This window comes from Leptopilina boulardi, unplaced genomic scaffold (assembly GCF_019393585.1).
Source record: "Leptopilina boulardi isolate dan_hultmark-lab unplaced genomic scaffold, ZJU_Lbou_2.1 LbouV2_325, whole genome shotgun sequence".
In the NCBI taxonomy this organism is placed as follows: Eukaryota; Metazoa; Arthropoda; class Insecta; order Hymenoptera; family Figitidae; genus Leptopilina; species Leptopilina boulardi.
In genome coordinates, this window is record NW_026137891.1 from 1,564,610 (window position 1) to 1,588,400 (window position 23,791).

General features: G+C 24.8%; 2 protein-coding genes across 3 annotated transcripts in view; one reads left to right on the forward strand and one right to left on the reverse strand.

Moving 5' to 3' along the window:
- The window catches only part of LOC127284759 (sodium/potassium/calcium exchanger 3-like), a 59,923-nt gene that overhangs the window by 25,866 nt on the left and 10,266 nt on the right, over positions 1 to 23,791 (reverse strand). The window lies entirely within an intron of this gene.
- Positions 4,018 to 23,076, forward strand: LOC127284765 (voltage-gated potassium channel subunit beta-2). 2 transcript variants are annotated; one of them, XR_007843524.1, is made up of 10 exons: positions 4,018 to 5,666; positions 8,366 to 8,574; positions 11,160 to 11,376; positions 12,301 to 12,428; positions 12,772 to 12,978; positions 13,096 to 13,193; positions 13,702 to 13,758; positions 13,871 to 14,080; positions 17,705 to 17,946; positions 20,814 to 23,076. XR_007843524.1 is itself a non-coding variant. In XM_051310419.1 (9 exons), exons 1-9 carry the CDS (start codon positions 5,542 to 5,544, stop codon positions 17,804 to 17,806), a joined length of 1,353 nt encoding a protein of 450 aa, XP_051166376.1. In that variant the 5' UTR covers positions 4,018 to 5,541; the 3' UTR covers positions 17,807 to 23,076. The 2 variants fall into 2 exon arrangements, 1 of the variants encoding a protein (XP_051166376.1); XM_051310419.1 differs by having other exon boundaries at positions 17,705 to 23,076.

Consider the following 23,791-nt stretch of genomic DNA (forward strand, 5'->3'; position numbering starts at 1 on the left):
AAATAATTTTTTTGTATGTAAAAAAAAATACTATTTTCCAATACTTTCAAAAATATTTTTTTCAAAAAATATAAAATAATAAGAATGAAAAAAAATGTATTATAATGCCTGTTGCAAAATAATCATTTGTTTCATAAAACGAAATGTTTGCCATTTATAGATATATATATTTTCTTTTTTCCATTAAAACTGTTTTTATTGTTTCACATTGCATGCATCATTTTTTCAGAGGGACAAAAATGTAAAATGCTTTTATATGCTGCCACAATGAAAGTAGCGAGACAAAGTGAAATATAATCAATGAAAAGCGTTTTCTCGAGTTACTATACCGCACAATTCAGTGAATCCATAAATGGAACCTAAAAGTGTGGTTTGATCTCTCGATGAAAAGTTTACGTGTATATTGTATATTTATATATATATACATAAACAATATACATGTAAAAGTGTATACTCTACATACGTTATAAAAAAAACGAACTAAATTCTCGTCAATGTTTCCGTTTATTCACCTACAAACAAATACTATATTTTTATCCTATCATAAAAAGGACAGACAAGCCACACATAACGCATATCAAATGAAATTTTGAAATTTTTTATCCATCGTAGGTTAGAGGAAAATGGTCTAATAGACATTTTGATTCAATTTAAAAGTATTCAAATTTTGCTTGTGTTAAGTACCACAAAAAGTAATTAAATTTTGTTTTTATAATAAAAAAAAAATGTCTTTTTCAACTATTATTATAGTTTGCATGTAAATTGTGGTATTTTGAATGTAATGGATAGTTCTTTTTTTAATATGCCACTTCGCAAAGGTACACAGTATTGGCAATTCCGATTGTCATTAAAAAGAAAATTATTCCCTCTGCCATAAAAAGTTTTATTCGACTTTTATCGGTTTCATCTTGGACATTACTTTCTAAAAAAAAAAAGATAAAATGGCTTTCGCAAATGAAGAAATACCATACCAAAGATAGAATACCATTTTTAATTTAAAAAAAGTAAATAAAACGCGTATATTTTCATAAATAATTTTATAAAATTTTAAATTCATAAAATAAAATAGAAAAATAAAATACTATATCAAGAATAAAAGAAATGGAGAAAAAAAATATATTTCTCCAAAATCTGAAATTGAATAATTTATATATATATTTATATAATGGAAAAAGAAGTGTGAAATATCAAAGTAGGTATATAAATAAAAATTCACGAGTGTGAATATCATCAAAGAATAAAATATAACCGGAAAGAGTTGGAATATTTGACCTCTTTTTTAAGAGCGGAAGCTACTTCTTTCAAGAGGCTTGAGAGAATCTTGAATGAAACCATCTTATCGTAAACTGCTCGCGTGGTACCCCATTACGATAGTCGGAAAAGCGCAAATACAAAAGTTCATTGTCTCTATAATAATAATATATATGCTTGGATAAAAAAACAGTATTCTTTACAATGTTACAAAAATCACAAGACATTCACTCTTTCTAAAAGTCAAAAAGAATTACACGATTTTCAGAAATATAAAAAAAAAATGATAAAACTATTATTTATTTTACTTTTTTTTGTAGAAATTTAATGTTTGTAATTAAAAAATAATAAAAAATATCCAAAGAATTTTATAGCAAAAAAGGAAATATGAATTATTATTAATTATAATGTAATTATAATGTGATTAATATAATTACAAATATTGTTTTCAGCGAGATATTTGTGAATTAAATAAATTAATTGATAAAGTAATATAATATGTAAAATATAATTATATTGGAACTTGACCTACATTAAGACTTGATACATAATACGTATACAGTATATATATATATATATATATAATATAGATATGAAGTGATCGATAATTTCTTTCTTTGTTTTTCTGTGCCAAAAATTGTGACCCTCACCTAATTATCATTAAGCTGAAAAGCTGTTTTACTTTTTTATTAATTGCTTCGATATTGTAATATTGCTTTTTATTTCAATGTTAAAAAGTGTAAATTATGGACTTTATTGGCTTTCTAAAATTGCGCCAATAAAATACATCATGAAATTCTCTAAAAGAAAGAATACTATATTTTTTTATATACAACTTTTATTGCAAACCATTATTTTAATAAAATAAAATTCAAAAATATATATGGATCTTCAAAAAAGAAGTGACAATGAAAGATTGTATATATATAAAAAAAAAAAAAAATATTGTAACGTTTAACAAAGCTTCAAAGTAGAAAAAGTAAATTACAGTCAGACGCGATTCAAAGGGAATTGGGAGCATTGCATCGTCTATTCTGATTTCAAACGGTCTTATACTTCATAATGGGATTTACTGAAGCACTAGGTCTGATATATCCGATTGTTATATTATCTTCCTATTTACAAGCTATTTGTCTTCAAACACTGAATATTTTATGTAAATAATAGACATTCACGAAAAAATTACTAATTTCTTTTTTTTAGTGTTTTAGAATTTTTTTTATTTTTTAAATTTAAGACGATCTTTAAAAAGATTTTCCATTTAATATATTCAAACAATGTATGGCAAACTATTTTTATATAAAATTAAATTAGTTTTTTAAAAAAATTTTAATTTTTCACACTTAGAAATGTTTTTTCGAAAAATACAGAAAATTCCAACCAGAATTTTCCTTCGGAAACTTTGTGCTTAAATACCAACACAGGAAAAAGAAAGTGTTATTTTAACACCAGAATTGGTGTTAAAATAACACGCAACAAATTTTACCCTAAATCTTATGGGTATTGGAGAAAATTACCCGCAACAAAAATACACTGAAAAAAATTCTAGTTAGAATAACCAGAATTCTAGTTAGAGTAACCAGAATTCTAGTTAGAATAACCAGAATTCTGGTTAGGGTATATTTAACATTTTGATTCTGGTGAGGTTAACCAGAATTCTGGTTATTTTAACGAGAATTCTAGTTAATTCAACTAGAATTTTGGTTAACATAACTAGAAAGTAATGTTAAATATAGCCTAACCAGAATTTTTTTTTCAGTGTAACACCAGTTTTTTTTCTGTGAACCAAATGTTTGGTTGTCAATACCAAACCCTTTTTTCATTGCATTTTATAATGTATAAATGTAAATAAAATAAAAATTCGTTCACTAATATTGTAAATTTTTCCAAGAATTTTTCATGAAAGGTTTTTTATTTACAAAATGAACTAAAAATTTTTAGCTAATTTAAAATTTTTAAGCTGAAAACGAGTTAAAAGTTGGCTTTTTTTCTATATAAGAACAAAAAACAGAATTCAATTTTAAGAAAATTCTATATTCAAGTGAAGAGATTTCTCAAAAATCAGAACAAAAGACAAAAAAAAAATGCCTTTTTTCTCACTCGATTTGTTCTTATTTTTTCTATTTTCTCTCTATATATATAGTATCCGAATCTTTACACCAGAGCGGTCAAAAATTCCTGCGGATTTTCTTCAATTTATCGAAAAAGAATAAAAATATATTCGAGAATAAGCAGAAAAAGGCGAAAATCTTGGCCTATGAAAAGAGGAATAGAGATAGAATGAGAGAGAGAGAGAGAGCGGAAAATAAAGAAAGCGGGGAGGGTTGGCCGAGCGTCAGCGTGCAGATCTGCAATGCGGCGTTGCCGGCGAGTCCGAGTTGGTTCACCAAACCCTGTAAGTATAGTACACAGTACCATCTATATAGTAATACCTCAAACTATAACAACCATTCTATATATATATATAAAGGCACGCGCGTGACACGGAAATGTGTCGTGTATATATATTATATATATATATACCTGCAAACCGGCTACACTTGTGTGAGAGGGTAAAATCGCGGTGACGTGCCAAGCCCGGCATGTGGGTGCATGTTGGTAATGTGCCAGTAAGACAGTATGCACCGTTATATATATATATATGTATATATTAATAGGTGAGCCCAGTCGATCCATGCGCTGGATGCGACGGCGTCATGCGCCTTTGCCGCAGCACAAGACCTCTCTGCACCCGCGCAATTTCACCCCCTTTTTCAACACAAGAACCAAAGACCGCGCGCAGTGTTGCCTTGCCGCGCTCCGAGCACAACACTTGCCCTCAAAACATATTTTTACTATATAAAAAAAAAAAAACTCTCTTTTTTCGTTTACAATTTATGTGTGTTTCTTTCGACAAGCCATTATATACATATATATATATATATAATATAAATCTCAACATATTTTAAATGTACTTTTTAAAGAGAAAAAAAATAATAATCACGTTCTTTACCTCTTTAGAATATATTGTATTCTAATCAAATTGTTAATTCTTTTCTAGTAAGAAAAAAAATTTTCCGACAATTTATGTCAACATATCTTTAGACTCATATCGAGGTATCCTTGTAAATAAATCTTCGCAATTTTCATCTTAAAATTATAAAATAGTTCGCTTATAGTATTAAAATGAGAAAGGGGGTAGAGAAGAGAGAAATTTTTGGTAATGTATAAAAATAATCGAGATTTATGATAACGTGAATTTATGAGAATTAGGATTAGATCAGTGATCAATATTTGAAAAAAAATGATCGTTTATTGATAAGTGATCAGTATTCGAAATGATCGATATTTGATGGAAATGAATTGATATTCGATGAAAGTGATCAATATTTGATTAAAATGATTAATATACATATATATACTAATTAGAAATTGATAAATAAATGTTTTGAGAAAACAAAAACTACAAAACGAAAAATGATTACAATATAGTTGAAGAATATAATTAATAATTCATCTTAATAATTAATTATACTAAAGCAAATGATCATAAAAGAAAAATCAACATATACAAGGTAATTTTCAATATATATATAATAGAAGAGATGTTAAAGAATTAACGAAAAGAAAAATGATCGATGTAGAATAAAAATGATCAAGAGAATATAATCAACATATAATTGAAACGAGCAAAAAAAAACTACGATAAATGATCATAAGTTAATATATAAAATTAAAAAATAAATCATGAACGATCAGATTTCAATAACATAGTTAAAAAATTTTAAACATTTTGAAATGATTTTTTCAAGAAGAAAAAATAATTGGCATTGGTTGAAGTCAACATTTAATAAAAAGTTTCACCTAAGAAATTTCAAGACTAATGAGTTTATTTTGGAAAAAATAAGCAAAATGAAGAAAAGTCGATGAAAAAGTGATAAAATTAATAATTTAAAGTTTATCAGTGTTTTTTCTCCTATTTTTGAATTCCTTTTTGCCCCCCATTCATAATATCTTTATCTCTCGAATGGTGCCTATAATGATTCAATAAACTAGTGCCTAAATCGTACATGGAATACAATTTAAAAAAAATAATAATAATAATAGCGCGAATTAGTGTATTTAATTGCTAGTGCTCGCGCTTTGGAGTATAACATAAAGTTTACTTGTTATATTTCAAGAATTGGTGATTAGGTTTTGTTTAAAAAAAAAAAAAAAGAAAAGTGTGTCATTTAATAAAAAAAAAAATGAGTTCTGTTTAATTCTGAGATACGATTAGTGGAATAATAATTAGAGTGCTTTTAATCAGTGATGTCACAATTAATGCTATATAACTTGGGACACGCATCCAACGCGGGAAATGATACAAATAATAACGCTAATACCAATAGCAGTATGGAGGATGACGATTCTTTTGCACTGCCTACGATTTATAGGTATACTAATTATAATTAATAATAACAAAGTTTAGCATCTTTTAGGTTTTTAAACGAAGCTGAAGTACGCAACGTTTATATAAACGATTTTTAAAGAAATAATTTTTTAAAATAAAAAATTCTATCATTTTTTGCCTAAAAATTATTTTTTTATAATTTGTTGATTAATAAAAACTACAAGAAATATTTTTTAGGCAAAAAATTATAGAATTTTTCATTTTAAAAAATTATTTCTTTAAAAATCGTTTATATAAACGTTGCGTACTTCAGCTTCGTTTTTTAATAATATTTTTCAAAGACAGATGAATATTTGTTGCGAAAGTAAACAATAATAATAATAATAATAATTTTAATTAAATTTCACTTAAAATCACTTTATACACTTAGAGAAATTGTATATTTGTCTCAGAGCCTACTAACTCATTTATTTGTTTCAAATATATTTAATTTCGTTTGAATAAAAAATTTATTTGAACCAAAGAAAATTTTTAATTATATACACGGAGAAAAAGGAATGGTTAGGCCAACCATACACTGAAAAAAGGGTTTGGTATTGACAACCAAACGTTTGTTTGGTATTTTAGCAACCAACATTTTTTTGTTGAATCAACAAAATTTTAATTGTCTCAACCAAAATTTGTTTGACACAACCAAAATTAGAAAAAAAGGATTTTTGTTGTCCTAACTAAACTCTCTAAATTTGAATCAGTGAAAAAGTCACTGGTCTCAAATCAGTCGCTAAATTCTAGCTATTTGAATCAGTAACATTTCACTGATTTTCAGTCAAAGTAATTGATTCTCCAGTGAAATGTCACTAACTGTCAGTGAAAACCACTGATTTAAATAGCCAGAATTTAGCGACTGATTTGAGACCAGTGACTTTTTCACTGATTCATATTTAGAGAGAAGTTTTATTGGGATAACAAAAATTTTGTTGATTCAACAAAAAACTTTTGGTTGCTTAAATACCAACCAAACGTTTGGTTGTCAATACCAAACCTTTTTTTCAGTGTAGGTATTGATAAATACGTCCCATGAATATTATATAGTTACCACAACCAAATCTTTAGTTGATACAACCATAGTATGGTTGGCGCAACCAAAGGTCAGGTTGACACATCAAATTTGCAATTTTTCGTCATTTAGATGTGACAACCTAACCTTTGGTTGCGCCAACCATACTATGGTTGTATCAACTAAAGATTTGGTTGTGGTAACCATATAATATTTATGGGACGTATTTATTAATACCTATGGTTGACCCAACCATTCCTTTTCTTTCCGTGTACCAAATAAATAAGTTAATAGGCTCTGAGACAAATATACGTTTATTTAAGTCAAATATATTTTATTTGGTTCAAATAAATCATTTCTCTGGGTGATATGATTATATTAAATATTTTTAAAAAATATAGTTATAAATATCTTTAAGTATTGTAGAAAGTTTTATAAATAAAAATTTTAATACTTAAATTTAAAAAAAAGTATAATAATTATAAAATTGTTTATAATAATAAATTTAAAAAAAAATTGTACTAAAATAAACATTAAAAAAAAAAATTGTACTAAAATAAACATTAAAAAAAAAAATTGTTCTAATATTATTTGAAGCAGTGATATATTCGACAGTGATTGGTGTGACACATTTCTGACTATTTTAATTAGTAAAAATCCACATGGAATTGAAAAAAATTTCTCTGCAATCGTTGCCAACTGATTGATCGAAAAAAATACAATTCTCACTAAAGTTTAATTAGAGTAAAATTTTTTTTTAATTTTAATGAGTCTGACGATTTTTCTATATAAATTAGTTAAATTTTTTTTATTATTTTATTATTATTTAATTAAATTATTAACTTTTTTTAATCAGTAAAAATACTATCTGTACAATGAAAAAAAAATTTATTTAATTCAAATACTCGATTATTTGACTATATTATAAAATAAATATTTATTTGTATCGAATAATTATTATGTGAGGCAATTATATGGTATTTGTTTTAAATACAGAAATTATTGGTTCAAATACAATTCAAATTATAGTTATTTGATTCAAGTACACCCAGAGAAATGATTTATTTGAACCAAATAAAATATATTTGAATTAAGTAAACGTATATTTGTCTCAGAGTCTACTAACTTATTTATTTGGCGTAAATAAAAATTTTATTTGTCAGAAATAAATTTTTCTTTGGCTCAAATAAATTTTTTATTTCAATGAAATGAAATATATTTGCAACAAATAAATGAGTTAGTAGGCTCGGAGACAAATATACCATTTTTCTGAGTGTAAATATTTAATTGATAATAGTCAAGTAATCGAGTATTTGAATCAAATAAATTTTTTTTTCTGTGTATTCAGTCAATAGTACGTCATTCTCAATTTATAAAATCTTACTGATTATAAGTTATAATTTGCTAAAATATTTAATTAATTTCTTGCAATAAAAAAACATATTTGATTCAAATAATCGGTTACTTGATTAAAAATAAATATTTTAAATATTATTATTATTATTATTTAAATATTTATTTTCTTTATAAAATTATAATTGTAAAATGCATTTTTTTAATTAAATGTAATCAAGAGATATTGAAAAGTCACAAGTATATAAAATTAGAATGCAATTTCTCAATACTTGGCAAATATCCCATGCAGAAAATTCTGATCATGATTTTCCCAACAATTTCTTATGCAGATGTCGTGCTCCAATTGCAAGTTTAGATTGCATGGAAGAATTCAATGGAGTCGAATCTGGCGTTCATTGTAATGTATCAACGGGAACTAAGGAACAATTGCTGACGAGCTGTGTAAGTTCACAGTCGCAACGACTACAACATCCATCGCCGGGTATTCGTTATCGCAACTTGGGCAAAAGTGGTCTGCGTGTTTCCAATGTTGGACTAGGTACTCTCTCAATCGATTAAATAATTCAAACTCTTTTTTGTTTGTTTTCTTAACTCGCAAAATGCAAACAAAAAATTTTAAAAAATTGTTTAGAAGAAGATTATTCTAACAAAGCCCTTGTAATTATAAATGAAATAATTTTTTTTTGATTAGAATCAAAAAAATTTATTTTCTACATTTTCTCAAAAATTACAGATTTTTGAAATCAAAGAAATATGACCTCGAGAATAGAATCAGAATAGAATATTCTAAACAAATTTCCTGTAACACAGAAAATTAAAAGGCATTAAAATAAGCGTTGCAGATTATTTGAATGCCTTTTAATTTTCTGTATACAATTTTTTGATAGTATCAAAAAAAGCTTCTTATATTCAAAAATTTACGGATTCTTAAATTTTAAAAGAAATGTAATATTAATTTTTACAAAATGCATCCTCTCTCAACCTTAGAGAAATTTAAAAAAAAAACCTTTTGTTATACGATATTTAAGATAATGTAAAAAGAATTCTATACTTTATCGTGCTTTCTCGATCACGCATAGAATTTCCTTGTGGAATTCACTGAACAACAAATTCACATTAAAAAAGAGTCTTTATAGTGCGATGCAACGTAACATGCATATTTTGTGTTTCTTTTTTACCGCGATAAATATTGATCAGTTTTGCTATATACTCCCAATGGAATAAAGTCTCACATGACTGTTATAAGCGTGAAAAATTGCTAAAAAAAAACCTCAAAATTATTTTTTTCGCCATTGACATGAAAAAGTGTCTTTTTTGTGCCTGTTTTGGGCAGATAAAGTAGCACTTTTTAAGGCAGTTTGGGCCAACTGCCTAAAAAAGACTTTTTTAGGCAGCAAACTGCCGTATAAAGTCTTTTTTAGGCAGTAAACTGCCCTATAAAGTCTTTTTTAGGCAGTTGTTAATTTTTGCATAATTTTTTTTTTGCTTTTATTTTATTTATCAATTTTTATTATTTTTTTTCTTTAAAATTGTTTCACTTTTTCATAACAATGGCGAAAAAAATAGCGTATGTGGCTCGCACGTAGTAATTTTTAGGTTCGGATGATTTCAATACTCGCTGTCTGTGCGACTTCGGTTCGACTCGGCTCGCTTTCGGCTCGACTCGACTCGCCTTCGGCTCGTCTTCATCTCACCTACAGCTCGCCTTCGTCTCACCTACGTCGCACTAACGACAGCTCGTACTGAAAATTACATCCTCACCTAAAAAGTACTACTTTACGTGCTTGCCACATAATATACTATTATTCGCTGATTAGTTTATTATATATAAATTGACTTTGTATATAAAATTTAATTTCAGAATGATGATTGTTTCAGTTAATTCATACTGATAAATTAGATTGTATGAGAATTTTACTAAATTAATATTTAACTAATTTTAAATGAAGTGATTTATCAACCGTCATATATACTAAAAAAAAATTTTCCACTAATCCATAAAAGAGTTTCATTTCACGAATATTCTAACTAATTAAAGTGTGACTTGATTTATTACTCCTGATAAATTTTCAGTTTGATAAAGCAATAGAATTCCGCACTAATTAATTCTTGATTAAGCTAAATTTATAGCTAAATTTATAATTATAAACATAATTTATATAAACAAAATCGTAAGAGTTTAAAAATATTTTTTGAAAAAATTTTTGAATTGTAAAATTAGTGTTATATATTTGAATATGAAGAAAAGAGAGAATTTCTTCAGGAGGATGAATTTTTATAGAAAAATACCTACTAGAGGAAACGTATTCGAAAAGATTGAGGAATTTTTCATGAGAAAGTTCGAAAAGGAAAGGGGAATTTTTCATGAGCTTCAGTAGATGTAGAGAAGCACTTTAGACAAGATATCCGAGATTCTAAAGGATGTTTGTAATCCACTAAAATATTTCTCTTCGACTTACTGGTTCCCAATATAAAATTATTTTAAATAAAATAATAAAATTAAAATACAAAATTCTTGATTGAAAACTAATTCATGATCTAGAAATTTACAAATTTTTTTAAATTGAAAATTAAAATATTAATAAAATAATTTAAAATAAATCTCTAAAATTCTTAATGTAAATTCAAAAAAAAAAAAAAATTAGTTCAATAAAATTAAAAAATATATTTTAAATATTTTCCAATTTTTGTTAATTTAATTTCGAAACTCTATTTTCATATTTGCGAATCGAATTTCCAATTGAATTCATTATAAACTTAATTAACAGAGAGGGTAATTTGTTAATTTTAATGCTTGATTGTCTGTAATAATATTATGGAAAATTAAAGTGGAATATATATTCTACATATAAATGAAATTTTAATTAAATAATCTTGTGTAAAACCAAAAAATATTTCGGTACACAGATTGTACAAAAAAATAATCCCAAAATACAAAAATTCTTCAATATTTCTGACAAAAAGAAATATTTCAGTAGAAGAAAAATTTTTTTTTTTTATATCAAAATAAGAACGAAATATTTCTAAAAAAAAAAAAGAAAATATTTTTCTCTTGTGAATAATTTACTATGAACATCGTCTCTTTTGATTGTAGTGAAATTATTAATTTATATACACATATAGGAACGTGGACTACATTTGGAGGTGTAGGAGGATCGAATAACGAAGAAACAGCCGAAGCCGTTGTGACACTTGCCTATGACAGTGGGATAAATGTGTTTGACTTGAGTGAAGCCCACAGTGGGCACAAGGCTGAAATTCAATTGGGACGAATTCTCTTGCGTCGAAACTGGAATCGTTCCAGCTATGTCGTTACAACGAAAATATACTGGAACACCAAGTAAGTTAACAACCAAAAAAAAAAAAAAAAAAAAATTGCGGCCACCTCAAGAGAAAATATTCCCTCTGTCTGCTTGCCAAACATTTAATCTTCTCCCTCTATAAATTTAAATTCCCTGCAATAGTGTAGATAAGGAATTTTTTATAAAATTTATAAAGCCCACATATTTAAAACGAAAAATAATTTTTTTCTTAATAATTAAGAAAAAAAGCAAGAAATTTTATATAAAAGAAGCAAATTTAAATATTTTTTTATCTAAAACATATAAAAATTTTTCCTAAAAATAAATACATAAAAAATTATTTAATTCCAAAAATTCGGTTACTTGATTTATTATCAAATAAATATTTATTGGTATTAAATAATAAAAATTATTTGGTTCAAGTATATAAATATTTAATTGATAATAGTCAAGTATAACCGATTCTTTGAATCAAATAAAAATATTTTCAATACTTATTTTTTTGAAATAATTAAATAAAAATTATTTCTAATTATATTTAATTCAAATAATCGGTTACTTGATTTATTATCAAATAAATATTTATTGGTATTAAATAATAAAAATTATTTGGTTCAATTATATAAATATTTAATTGATAATAGTCAAGTATAACCGATTCTTTGAATCAAATAAAAATGTTTTCAAAACTTATTTTTTTAAAATAATTAAATAAAATTAAAAATTATTTCTAATTATATTTAATTCAAATAATCGGTTACTTGATTTATTATCAAATAAAAATTTATTGGTATTAAATAATAAAAATTATTTGGTTCAAGTATATAAATATTTAATTGATAATAGTCAAGTATAACCGATTCTTTGAATCAAATAAAAATATTTTCAAAACTTATTTTTTTTAAATAATTAAATAAAATTAAAAATTATTTCTAATTATAATATGAATTTTTAATTAATAGAACGGAAGGAAGGGGACTTTCACGAAAGCACATTATCGAAAGCGTACAAGCATCTTTAGCAAGATTACAATTGTCATACATTGACATTGTCATGATTCATAAAGTTGATCCGATGTGTCCCATGGAAGGTAAAAATATATTAACAATAAATACTAAGAGAAATTTATTTTATTCAAACTAAATATAATTTATTTAAATTGAATAATAATTTATTTAAAGTCAGATAAAAATTATTCAAAGAAAATAAATTATTTAAAAGCATATAATATATTTATATTTAATTCTCGAGAGACAAATAAATATTTCTCTAAATTTATTAAATAATAATTTTAATCAAAAAAAAATTCTCGTATTAATAATTTTTAAAATCAATTTTCTCATAAAACTTTACCTATAACAATACACGTATTCTCTTCGATCTTGAAATTGCATTGAACAAAGATAATAAATAATTCGGTGCTCCTTTTTCAGAAATAGTACGTGCAATGAATTATGTAATTGGCAAAGGTTGGGTGATGTATTGGGGAACATCGAGATGGACTCCTGTCGAGATTATGGAAGCATACACCAATTGCAGACAATTTAATTGTGTAACTCCAATTGTCGAGCAAGCAGAATATCATCTTTTTTATCGAGATAAACCAGAACTTTATATGCCCGAATTGTACAATAAAATTGGTAAGAAATATTAAAAATTTTCTAAATTAATTTAAAAATAATGCAACTAAAATTTTAGAAATATCGTTTTTTTTTTTGAAGAATTTTTTTTTCATATTTAATTTTCTATTTTGATAGGTGTGGGACTAATGGCATGGTCCACAATTACAATAGGCATGAGCTCATCAAAACCGGAAGAGGGAATGTCTTCTCTTTTATCTAGATCTTCATACAAAGTAAGAAACAAATGTCGATATAAAAATGTTTTCTGCACTAGTAGGAATTTCATATATATATATATAATATATACGTTACGAAACCTCAATTTTTTTGAAACGAAAGACGAAAAAGGAATGACAAAAACGACTCAATTTTGAGGACAAAGAACAAAGAAAAATCGATCACCGAAAAATGATGACTTTTAATAAATTATTTTAACAATTAAATAAATTATTTTAAAATTGAAACAAAAATCTAATTTTATTTCCAATTATACAAATAAATTTCCAAATAAACAAATCTCTTTAAGAAATTTATAATAAAGTAAATAAAAATAAATAAAAAAAATTGTTTGTATTAAAATTAATTTCTGTTAATTTTCTCATTAACATCTAAAAGATGACTAAATATAAATAAACGAGGTTTTTTTGTCAACGAAATTTTTGTCATTAAATGAGTAAAATTCAAATTAGGGTCTAATTTGGGTTCGTGAAACGTGACGTAGTAATCGCTTTGTATTTTCAGAATAAATATTCCTCATTCAGTTGGACAGAAGATGAAACCCAATCTTTATACAAAGAGGTGCGTTTCATCGAGATTGTTGATGAGTAGATTGGCACACATAATTTAAAAAAAAAAAATTATTGTCTCACCCAATCAAAAATAGAGTTAAATAAAATATTTTATGATTCAGGGTACTAAATGGAAGGAAGAGACATCAGAGGAAGAACCGGCTCGAAAATATTCCGATAAATTAAGGGACGTATGCGCATTGGCAGAAAGACTCGGTTGTTCATTTGCACAATTGGCAATTGCGTGGACCTTGAAAAACGAGAGTGTTCAGTGCCTTCTTCTCGGAGCATCAAGCATAGAACAACTCTACGAGAGCCTCCAAAGTTTACAGGTAATAAACTTATTTTTGAAAAATCCAATTAAAAATTGTAATTGAAAAATATGCAAAATAATTAATCCGAAATTTCATTTAAAATGGACAATTTTTTTTTCACTCCCAAAGTTAATATTGTCTGACGAAAGAATTTTTTTTCTACTTTGAAAGAAGAATTTTGTCTGACCAAACAACTTCTTCTCTACTTAGAAAGTGTTTTATCAAATATTTTATAAAAAAAAAAGAATTTTTTTCTAAAAGAAGTGTTAATTGACAAATTTTATATAATTCATTTTAATAATTCAATGAGCGTGAAATAAACTTCACTATAATATAATTAATAACAAATTCATTATAATATTAATTTCATTAATTATAAATTTATATTTAATTTTCATATATTAAATAATATAGAGAAATGTTAAATATTTCTCTTGAAGCATTATTAATTAAATTAAAGGAAACCTTAAATTGAGGCATAATTAAATTTAAATAATATGAAGAAATAAATTAAATAGTATTTTATATACGTATAAATAATTGTAATAAATTATAAAATTAAAAAAAATATATTTCTGAAAGAAAAATAAGATTAATAAAAATAGATAAAATATTTTATCTCACCGATGAATCATCTGAAAGTAATAATTAATTAGACATATATATTGTACAAAAAAATAAAAATCACTATAAAAAATTGTTGAACAATATAGTGACCTAAAATAACACACATACATTCACACAAAATTGATTCCGATTTCCCTACCTATTTTTAGGACTAATAACGATTTTTATTCTCATACACAAAAAAAAATCTGCCTACCTACACCTGTATACTAAAAAGAAACCCTAATTCTCTTTCACACCAACAAATAATAATATATATAGATACATACATTCATAATATACGCTTGAAGTTCTGATGAATATTAAAATAAATCCGTACCATTTAATCTGTGATTAATTGTAAGTTACACTTAATTTAAATTCAGTTTCATTTTATTGAATAATTAAATTAAATTTACAATAATGTAAACAAAATATTATGTTTAATTTTTTATTTTTATTTATATTTATTTAATTTATATTTAATTATAAAAAAGAAAACATTCTTCAGAACTTCAAGTGAAAGTTGACATAATAAATATTAATTTGTATTGAAACAAAAATTAATATTTATGATATTATGTCTATATATTTATTAATATAGAAATAATAATGTATGTCAACGGCGTCACTATATTGTTTAATTAAAAAGAAACTCACCGATCGCGGATCCATCGTTGAGATTACATAGCCGCACATCCTCCTCATCTTCAGAACCAAAAGAGTCTTTCCTAGGGTCGCACATCCTCTGCTCATACTCCTTTCCAATTCTCTTCACACTTCCCTTGATATGCTGAAAAATACAAAAAAAGAATAAAAATATTAATAATCGAATAATTTTTTTAAAAATTGTTTTACAATTATTTGATTTATTGGAGTTAAATATTTACAGAGAGAGCGCATTTAATATTATTCTAAATATTTTACAAAAACTTATTGTAACCAACATTACTTATTAGTTAAAAATTTTGTTTTTTAATTAAAAATACATGATTATATAATTAAATAAATACCTAATGATAAATGATTATAATTGACAATTCAGAAAATAAAAAATAACAGACTGTTACTATTATTATTTTATGAAAAATTAAATGTAATCAATTGATTATTGAAATTAAAGTTATAGTTAAATTATATTTCATAATTCGAAAAATTTAAAGAAGGGTTAATATTTAATTATACTTACAATTAACTGCGACTCAGCTATACAAGATCTCCTCCAGGAGCTGCTCCGCTACAAACTCGAACATTATAATCCTTTAGGAAGCACGTACTAACACAAATACTTTTTAAGAACAACACTCCACTATGTATTTGTTTGCACTATATATTATTTACGCGACACCTAAAACACACTTTCTTTTATTTTTAATATACGGGCACTTATTAAATAGTTTTGTGTATATTAACGGCACAAAAAGTGAATAGACACTCGAAAATACACTACGCGTAATAATGTTCGAATAAATTAAAAAACTTGAGACCATAAACCTTGCAATAATAATTAACTATAATGTAATGGCAGACCTCTAGCGTCTCTTTCGCAAAACTTCACTTGTACATATAAAATCAACTCGACACTCCCGAAACTATTATTACTTCCTAGTTAGAGAAAAGATTATTAAAAGAAAAGCAAAAAATAATATTTAAAAGCGACCGAAAATATTACACATTTTTCTATATCACCATATTTATTAAACTTCAATCAACCATTTGGTGAATTCACTTTAAAATACTAACGATTTATTTTTAACTTTAAATATACTTTCTGGAAGGGAGAGTAAATAAAAAATAATAAAAAATTCCGATTTACAATCGGAAATTACAAAGTATATTTTCTGAAAAATCTACTAAGATCGAAAATCATTAAACGATTTGGAGTTCTAATTGTGATTGTCTTTTAATTCAGTATTCTGCAATGCAAACCTAAAATATTATAATGAAAAAACATTAAAAATTACGATTTTAAATTTTGGACGCAGCAATTCCCTCCCTTCCAGAAACGACGTTAAACTGAAGCTTCTACCCAATGTGCAGTAATTATATGGCTGAGTGAGCTGAGTCAGTCGTTACCCCCACTTTCGGCCTCAACGCTCTCTCATTGGCCAAAGTGGCCCGGAGTGGGGCGACGACTGCGACGAGACTCGACGTAAATACTGTGCACTAGTGGAAAGAGCACGCAGTAAGCAGTTCTTGTTCACGGAGGAGTATGTTCGATCTTAAAAATATTTTTTTAATATTTTTATTGATCATGATATGTCAATAGCAATTAATGTTATTGAAAATAATAAAAATATTTCAACGCAAGGTGGATGGCAGTTCGATCTTGTTCATGGAGGAGTACACTCGATGTTAAAAATATTTTTCGATGTTATTAATCACATGTCAATAGCAATAAATGTTATTGAAAATAACACAATCGAAATAAAATAAATATTAAGGTCAAAGTTTCAATTTAAAGGAAATATACCAATTAAAACAATGCGATAAGATGGGGTTTTTTTTTATTGATATAAGAATTATTTATTGAATTCAGGAATTATTTATGCACAACAATCAATACTATTTTAAGAAACAAAATAAAACGCAAGGCATATTAATTTTACACGAAAAGAAACAATAAATTAAACGCGCAAGGGATCAACGATCATGGTGAGCTCACCAAAGTGACGAAAAAAACAAGGTTGGGAATTGAGAAGCATCTCCGATTTCTGATTGGTTGGTAATATTACCGGAAATTTACGAGCCAATAAGAAATGTCGGACATTTTCCAATACATTACGATCCATCCCTGCTTTGTTGTCACTTGTATATAGATAGTTTATTTATAACCTCTTTAAATTGAAGATTTTTTTAACAAATTTAATTGCAAGAAATATATTTGTAATTTGATTACTAATTATCATTAACAAATATAAAAACAGTGAACTATATTTAGCATATAGAAGAAAAGAGATCTTATACTTTACGTTTATCGTCGTTTTTATCTATTTAATCATAGCACTGAAAATTGTAACTAATTTCAATTTTCAGCTCATTCCAAAATTAAATACAACAATGATGACCGAAATCGAAAGGATATTGGAAAATAAACCGTCCCGACCACCGATGGTATCAACATTGGCACTTAGATGACAATCGATTTGCCCCCACGGAAGTCGCGGGGGCTCAATTGAAGAAGGTGGTGCATCCAGTCCAAAAAGTGAAGGTGGCATTAGCCAAGATCAGGAACAAAGCAAAGAAGGAAGTCAGAAGCTTTCTTTTTGCCAAATACAGTGAGAAATTTATGCCTTTATATATAATTTCAAATTGAATAATCTTCACATCTGGTATACCGCTTAAATGTGCTTCCTTAAATTACAAAATTGTCTATAATGCAAAACAATAATCGACGATGATAATTAATAATTTTTAAATTTAGAAGCACACTGATAAACTATTTATAAAAAGTGATACTTCGAATAATTTTTTAATAATAATCTCGAAACGAATTAACAATTACTATATATGGCGATTTTTTTTTTTTAAATATCCAAAATATTTGTTCATGCCTTGGCAAAATTTGTTTTTTTTTTAATCGCATATTCAAAAATAACATTGATATTAAAAAAAAAATACTCGAACGGAAAAAAAATATAGGTAAACAAATTTTTAACGAGTCTCTCACGATGTGATTACAATAATAGTGAATACATTTGAAATAAAAAAAAATATGTCAATCGTGACTTTTTTTCGAGATGAGGCAAATTTTGACTGGTTTTGACCAAGTGAAACACAACGAACAACATTAATAATAGTGTGTTTCTACTATTCGTATTTAATATATATATATAATATTTTCAAAATAATATATAATATAGCCACAGTGGTGCGTCTGAATTCTTTCGCGACGTGGTGTAAATTTAAAAATATAAAGTGCGAGCAAAAATACACTTTAAATATAATTAATAATTAATAATAATAAATTAAAACTAAAATTAATAATCAATAATAAATTATATATATATACTTGATCATATAGTGCATTTTGATGGACAAACGTGATAGTTCATTGCCATTTTTGTCCCTCCAATGTATTTTTAATCATTATTCATATATTGCTCACGTAAAAATGATTCTAGGATTATTAACTAAATTCTATATAATATATATTAAATATTTATAATCGAAATAAAAGAAAAAATTTACTTGCAAACTATCATCTCGCGAAAAATAAAAACATTAGCTAGTAATAAAGCAAGATTCTATATATATTCTATTCTCTCAATCGCATTTGCGATTTTGCTCACATGATCTTAACAATGTTCACTTCAATAATAACATTATTTCATGCTAATTAATTTAATTTATTTCATTGTCATAAAAAAACTTACAATTTTTATTTTTCTTTAAAAAATACAAATAAATGAAAATTTCAAATATGAAGAATATTTTTCCCTATTTAGTAGCTTTAAGGCCAGGTCCAAGTCGAGTCAGCTGTTCCTTTGAAGTTTCAATGGAACAGCTGACACAACTTGGACCTGGCCTTAATTTAATTTTTATTTAATTAATATTTAAAAAAAAAACGTAATTTATTTTTCATTTTGAATAATTTAATTTTCTGCTTTATTTTGAGCATTGTTAATCTCATCAAAAGTAGCGCTCAAAATGCCGTTATAGGTAGCAAAGAAGCGTAAAGGTTTTTGCGAACTATTTTACTGTAGAGTGTAAGAATTCTTAAGAATTGCCAAAAAAATTTTTTTTACAGAAATGCGATTAATTTTCTGAAATATCAAATATAACTTTCGTCACTAAATATTTTTTTGTCACAATTTGGTTTTGAATATTCATTTAAAATTGAAAAAAAGAAACTCATCGTATAAAAAAAAATTAATTATTTCATTTAATATTTATAAAATATTATTATTTATTTACATAAATTTGTAATATTCTTTTTTTTAATAGATTTTTTCAGGGTAAACGATTTTATTCTATAATAATAATATAAAATACAATAATAAAAGTACATCTGTATATGAAAATTTTTCCTCAAATATAGAATTAAAATAAAACAATTAATCATAATTCTAATAATATAATTACAATTATTGTAATAATGTATATATAATTATTGCAATTATTATTTAATAATTTTATGATAATAATTATTTAATAATATTACTTTTAAAAAAAAATTGAAATAATTTGTAATTATACGCGAAAAGAAAACAGTAATAAAATAATTACTATATAAATATAGTGACATTTTATAAGCGGGAAAGTGATAAGTAACATATACTGCGACAGTCAATCTAGAATATAATGAAAAGAGTTTTTAGATTGACAATCTTAAGAATTCTTATAAACTTGATTAACTCTAAAAAAAAAATACATTTTATACGAGTATCATTCCGAGTTTATCATTAAATTAACTATATCAATCGAAGGCACGCAATTTTTCTTTTATAAAACAAAAAGATTTTTAATTTTGTTTCTGTTTTTTTTTTCATTTAAATAGACTTTTTTGTAAAATAAAATATATTTTGATTTTTTTATCATCAGTATGATTCCCTTGATTTGATCTCAATATTTACAAAATATTTGTGAACAGATCCAATGCCATTATCATCGTGACATATTATAATGTCAGGTATAACAATGTATTCTTGATAAGATAAAAAATATGCTCAGTGAAAGTATAATATTAACATTTGTCTCAAAAGTATTAAAAAAAAAAAGTAATTTTAATTTTTTTTCCAATAAGAAAAACGAGAATGTTAGTTATGTCAGCGTTTTATAATCCTCTTTTATATTCTTTCATCAATGCAGTGAATTAAATTTTTTTCTCATTACGTGCCTTCGATTTAATTTTCTGTGCAGTATCTCTTAGACTAAAATACAATTTTTCTGATTAAAACAAAAAATTAATTTTATAGTATCATATCAACATTAAAGTGATAAAGTCATTATTAGTAAATACTGAGGTCCATTTACACATATACGAATGCAAATATTATATAGGTACTTTGTCCTTTTTGAGAATGTTAGAAATTTTATATTTTCTTTATATATTTATCTAAAAATTAATTAACTTCAATATTGTGAAATTTATTACTAGTTATTTTATCAGAATAATGAAATTTTTGTTTTCTTTTTCTTGCAGAAAATGAAGAACATTTTTAAAAGGACAAAGAAAAATTAATTATAATCGATAATGTTCCTATTAAATGGAACATATTTTTTTCTCAACAAACACTGAGAACTTTGTAAGCGCTATCTGTGCACCAAGTAAAAAAAAACTACGCGAAAATTTTTCATAAAAAGGAAATATAGTTAATAATAATAATAATAATAATAAATAAATAAATAAATCTCGAGAATAAAACGCAATACAAAAATAAGATTCGTAATATAAAAAAAAGAATCCATAATTTTTGGTAGAAATTTTAACCCTATATATAAACATATAAGGAAAATTTTTCTTCAATGTTGGGAAATCGTGACAAAATTTTTATCAAAAATAAAAATCACGATTGCTGTCTAGATAATTTTATTAATATAAATAAAATTATAAGAGAACTCAAGTACGAGGGACTTTACCAGTATTTCGTCATTTCAAATTAAAAAAAAAAATTGGCGATATAAAAAAAATTTTTATTAATATTTAGTTAAATAATAGATCGAGTACAAAAATCTTCTTTGACTTTAGAAACATAAATAGTTAAAACTACATACATAAACAGATTATTAGTGTTATTATCTGATTATCTCGAATTGTTATAATGATAATAAATAAGCTTTCAGCCTTATTAGGTTTTTATGCCTCATCGACATCGAAAGCAACATGTCCTGGCGATAAAAAAAAAAAAATCAAATGCTTATATGATTTTCAATAATCGACGGAAGATACTACCGCAAAGATTATAATATTTATAGTGATAAAATCGTTTTTTTAGTGGACCTGCCGTGATTCACGTAATATAATTAGCGAAACTTTTATCATCATTCAGAAGGCACATTTTAAATCACGTAAAGATAATAAACTTTGTCAGATTAGAATAATAGCTTAAAACCAATTTTCGATAAGCGTTCTATCTTCCGGAGTAATATTAAATAATAGTTTTTCCATACAGATAACGAAATATATTAATTATATATATACAATAAAAAAAAAAACTAATTTTTTTCACAATATTTTACAAGGGCAGCATAATTTTTCATTTTTTTATTCAAACAGCACGAGAGAAGTGATTATTAATTAATTGTATAATTTTTTTTTCCCCCAACATGTAAAATTTAAATAATAATAGTAATAATAATAATATAGCTAAAGTAGAAGAAAAAATTAACTGGAAATTTTAATCGAAAAAAGAATTTTTTAGAGAAAAAAAACAACTGAGTTGCAACATTTTAAATTTTTCGTTTTTCCATAGCGAAATTGTTTTTATTTTCTTATTTTGCAAAAATTAAATGTTTATTAAAAAAAAATAATTGTTTCATAATGTGAAATTATTGTTTACAATGCACTAATTTATAAGATAAAAGAACGACGACATTTTAATAATAAATGATTTTTACAAGCTAATTACACTGCTGCCTCTCATTGAGGAATAAATTGTTTAATATATCTTTATATAAAATAAAATAGATCAGAATCAACTGACTGCTTATTAATCATATTAATTGAGAAAGCAAAAAGATTTTATGAAAAAGTTTAATTACAGAAATACACTCGTCTCGCTAATAATATTGATTTCTAATAAGAAAAAAATATAATTTCTATATAGAATTGTACTTATTAATTATTATGTAAATTAATAAGAATTAAATTTATGAATATTTGCAAAATATAAAAAAAAAAAAAAAAAAAATTAAGGGACATTGCATTTCTCAGGTACATACAAAGAAAAATAATTATATATGCAATTACGCAAATTCTAATATAATATTTATTAAAATTTAATAATGAAAATATTATTGTTTTTCTGTGAAATTTAAAAATAATGTAATTTATATATGAATTTTTTTCTCAACAAAAATTTCAAAGTTTAAATAAATTATATATTGTTATTTTAAATATTTAAACTTTCTTTAACATCTGTAAAATATATGTAATTCTTCTAAATATTCATTGTTTACTTGTTATAGACTATTTGTTATAAAATATTTATAAAATATTTTAATCATAGAAAATTTTATCGCAATTTAAATATGTTATTTTGTTATTGTTATAGATATATACATATGTTAGTTTGTTAATGGCGAGATTTGTGTGTGTTTCATCGAAAGATTTTCCGAAAGTATATGATAAAAAACGAAAAATATTGTGTAATATTATTTTCTGCCACAGCAAAAAAATTTTCTTGTCACGATTTAAAAGAGAAGTGATTATTATTATGCCAATAGAAAGTTACTTTTCTACCGAATTTTGCATTTTTATTTTGAAATTTTTCCTTGGAAAATGAATCCTTTCCTTATCATATGGATTAATAATAAATTTCTATAGCGTAATGACAATAAAACGAAAATACAAAAGAAATTGAATAAATGTGTCAATAAGGAAAATGAACCGATACTAAGAAAGTTTATTTATCAATATATAATTATCCTCGAATAATGAATAAAAAATTTTTTTACAATTTTTTTTTGTTACCACAAATTTATCTAGTTTCTTGTCTCAAAAAATTTAATTATTATTTTTGTTGTATTTTTCAAAATTTCTCTTTTTCTTCAGCGTTTAATTATATATTCATTACTTGAAAAATCAAATAATTTAGAATGAATTTTCTTTTAAAATAAATAGATTTCAAATGCGATCAATTTTTTCTTTATTGATTCATTGTCTTCCGTTTAAAAATATTTATCAATTTTTTACTTATTTACAAAAAAAAAAAAAAAAAAACTTAATAGTAAAACAAAAATTCGTCGCGCTTCTAAAATGTCAGTTCTTTGCACATAAATATATAAATACATAATATCGCTTTCAATATAAAAAAATTATCGTCTATTAATTATCATTTATGATTATTATTAGTAACATTAAAAAAGAATATTTAAAATTGCTTCTCCTTAAAGTTCAATTAATTTTTTAAAAAAACAGACAGAAAGCCAATCAGCTACAAATAGTGATTAATTAAATTA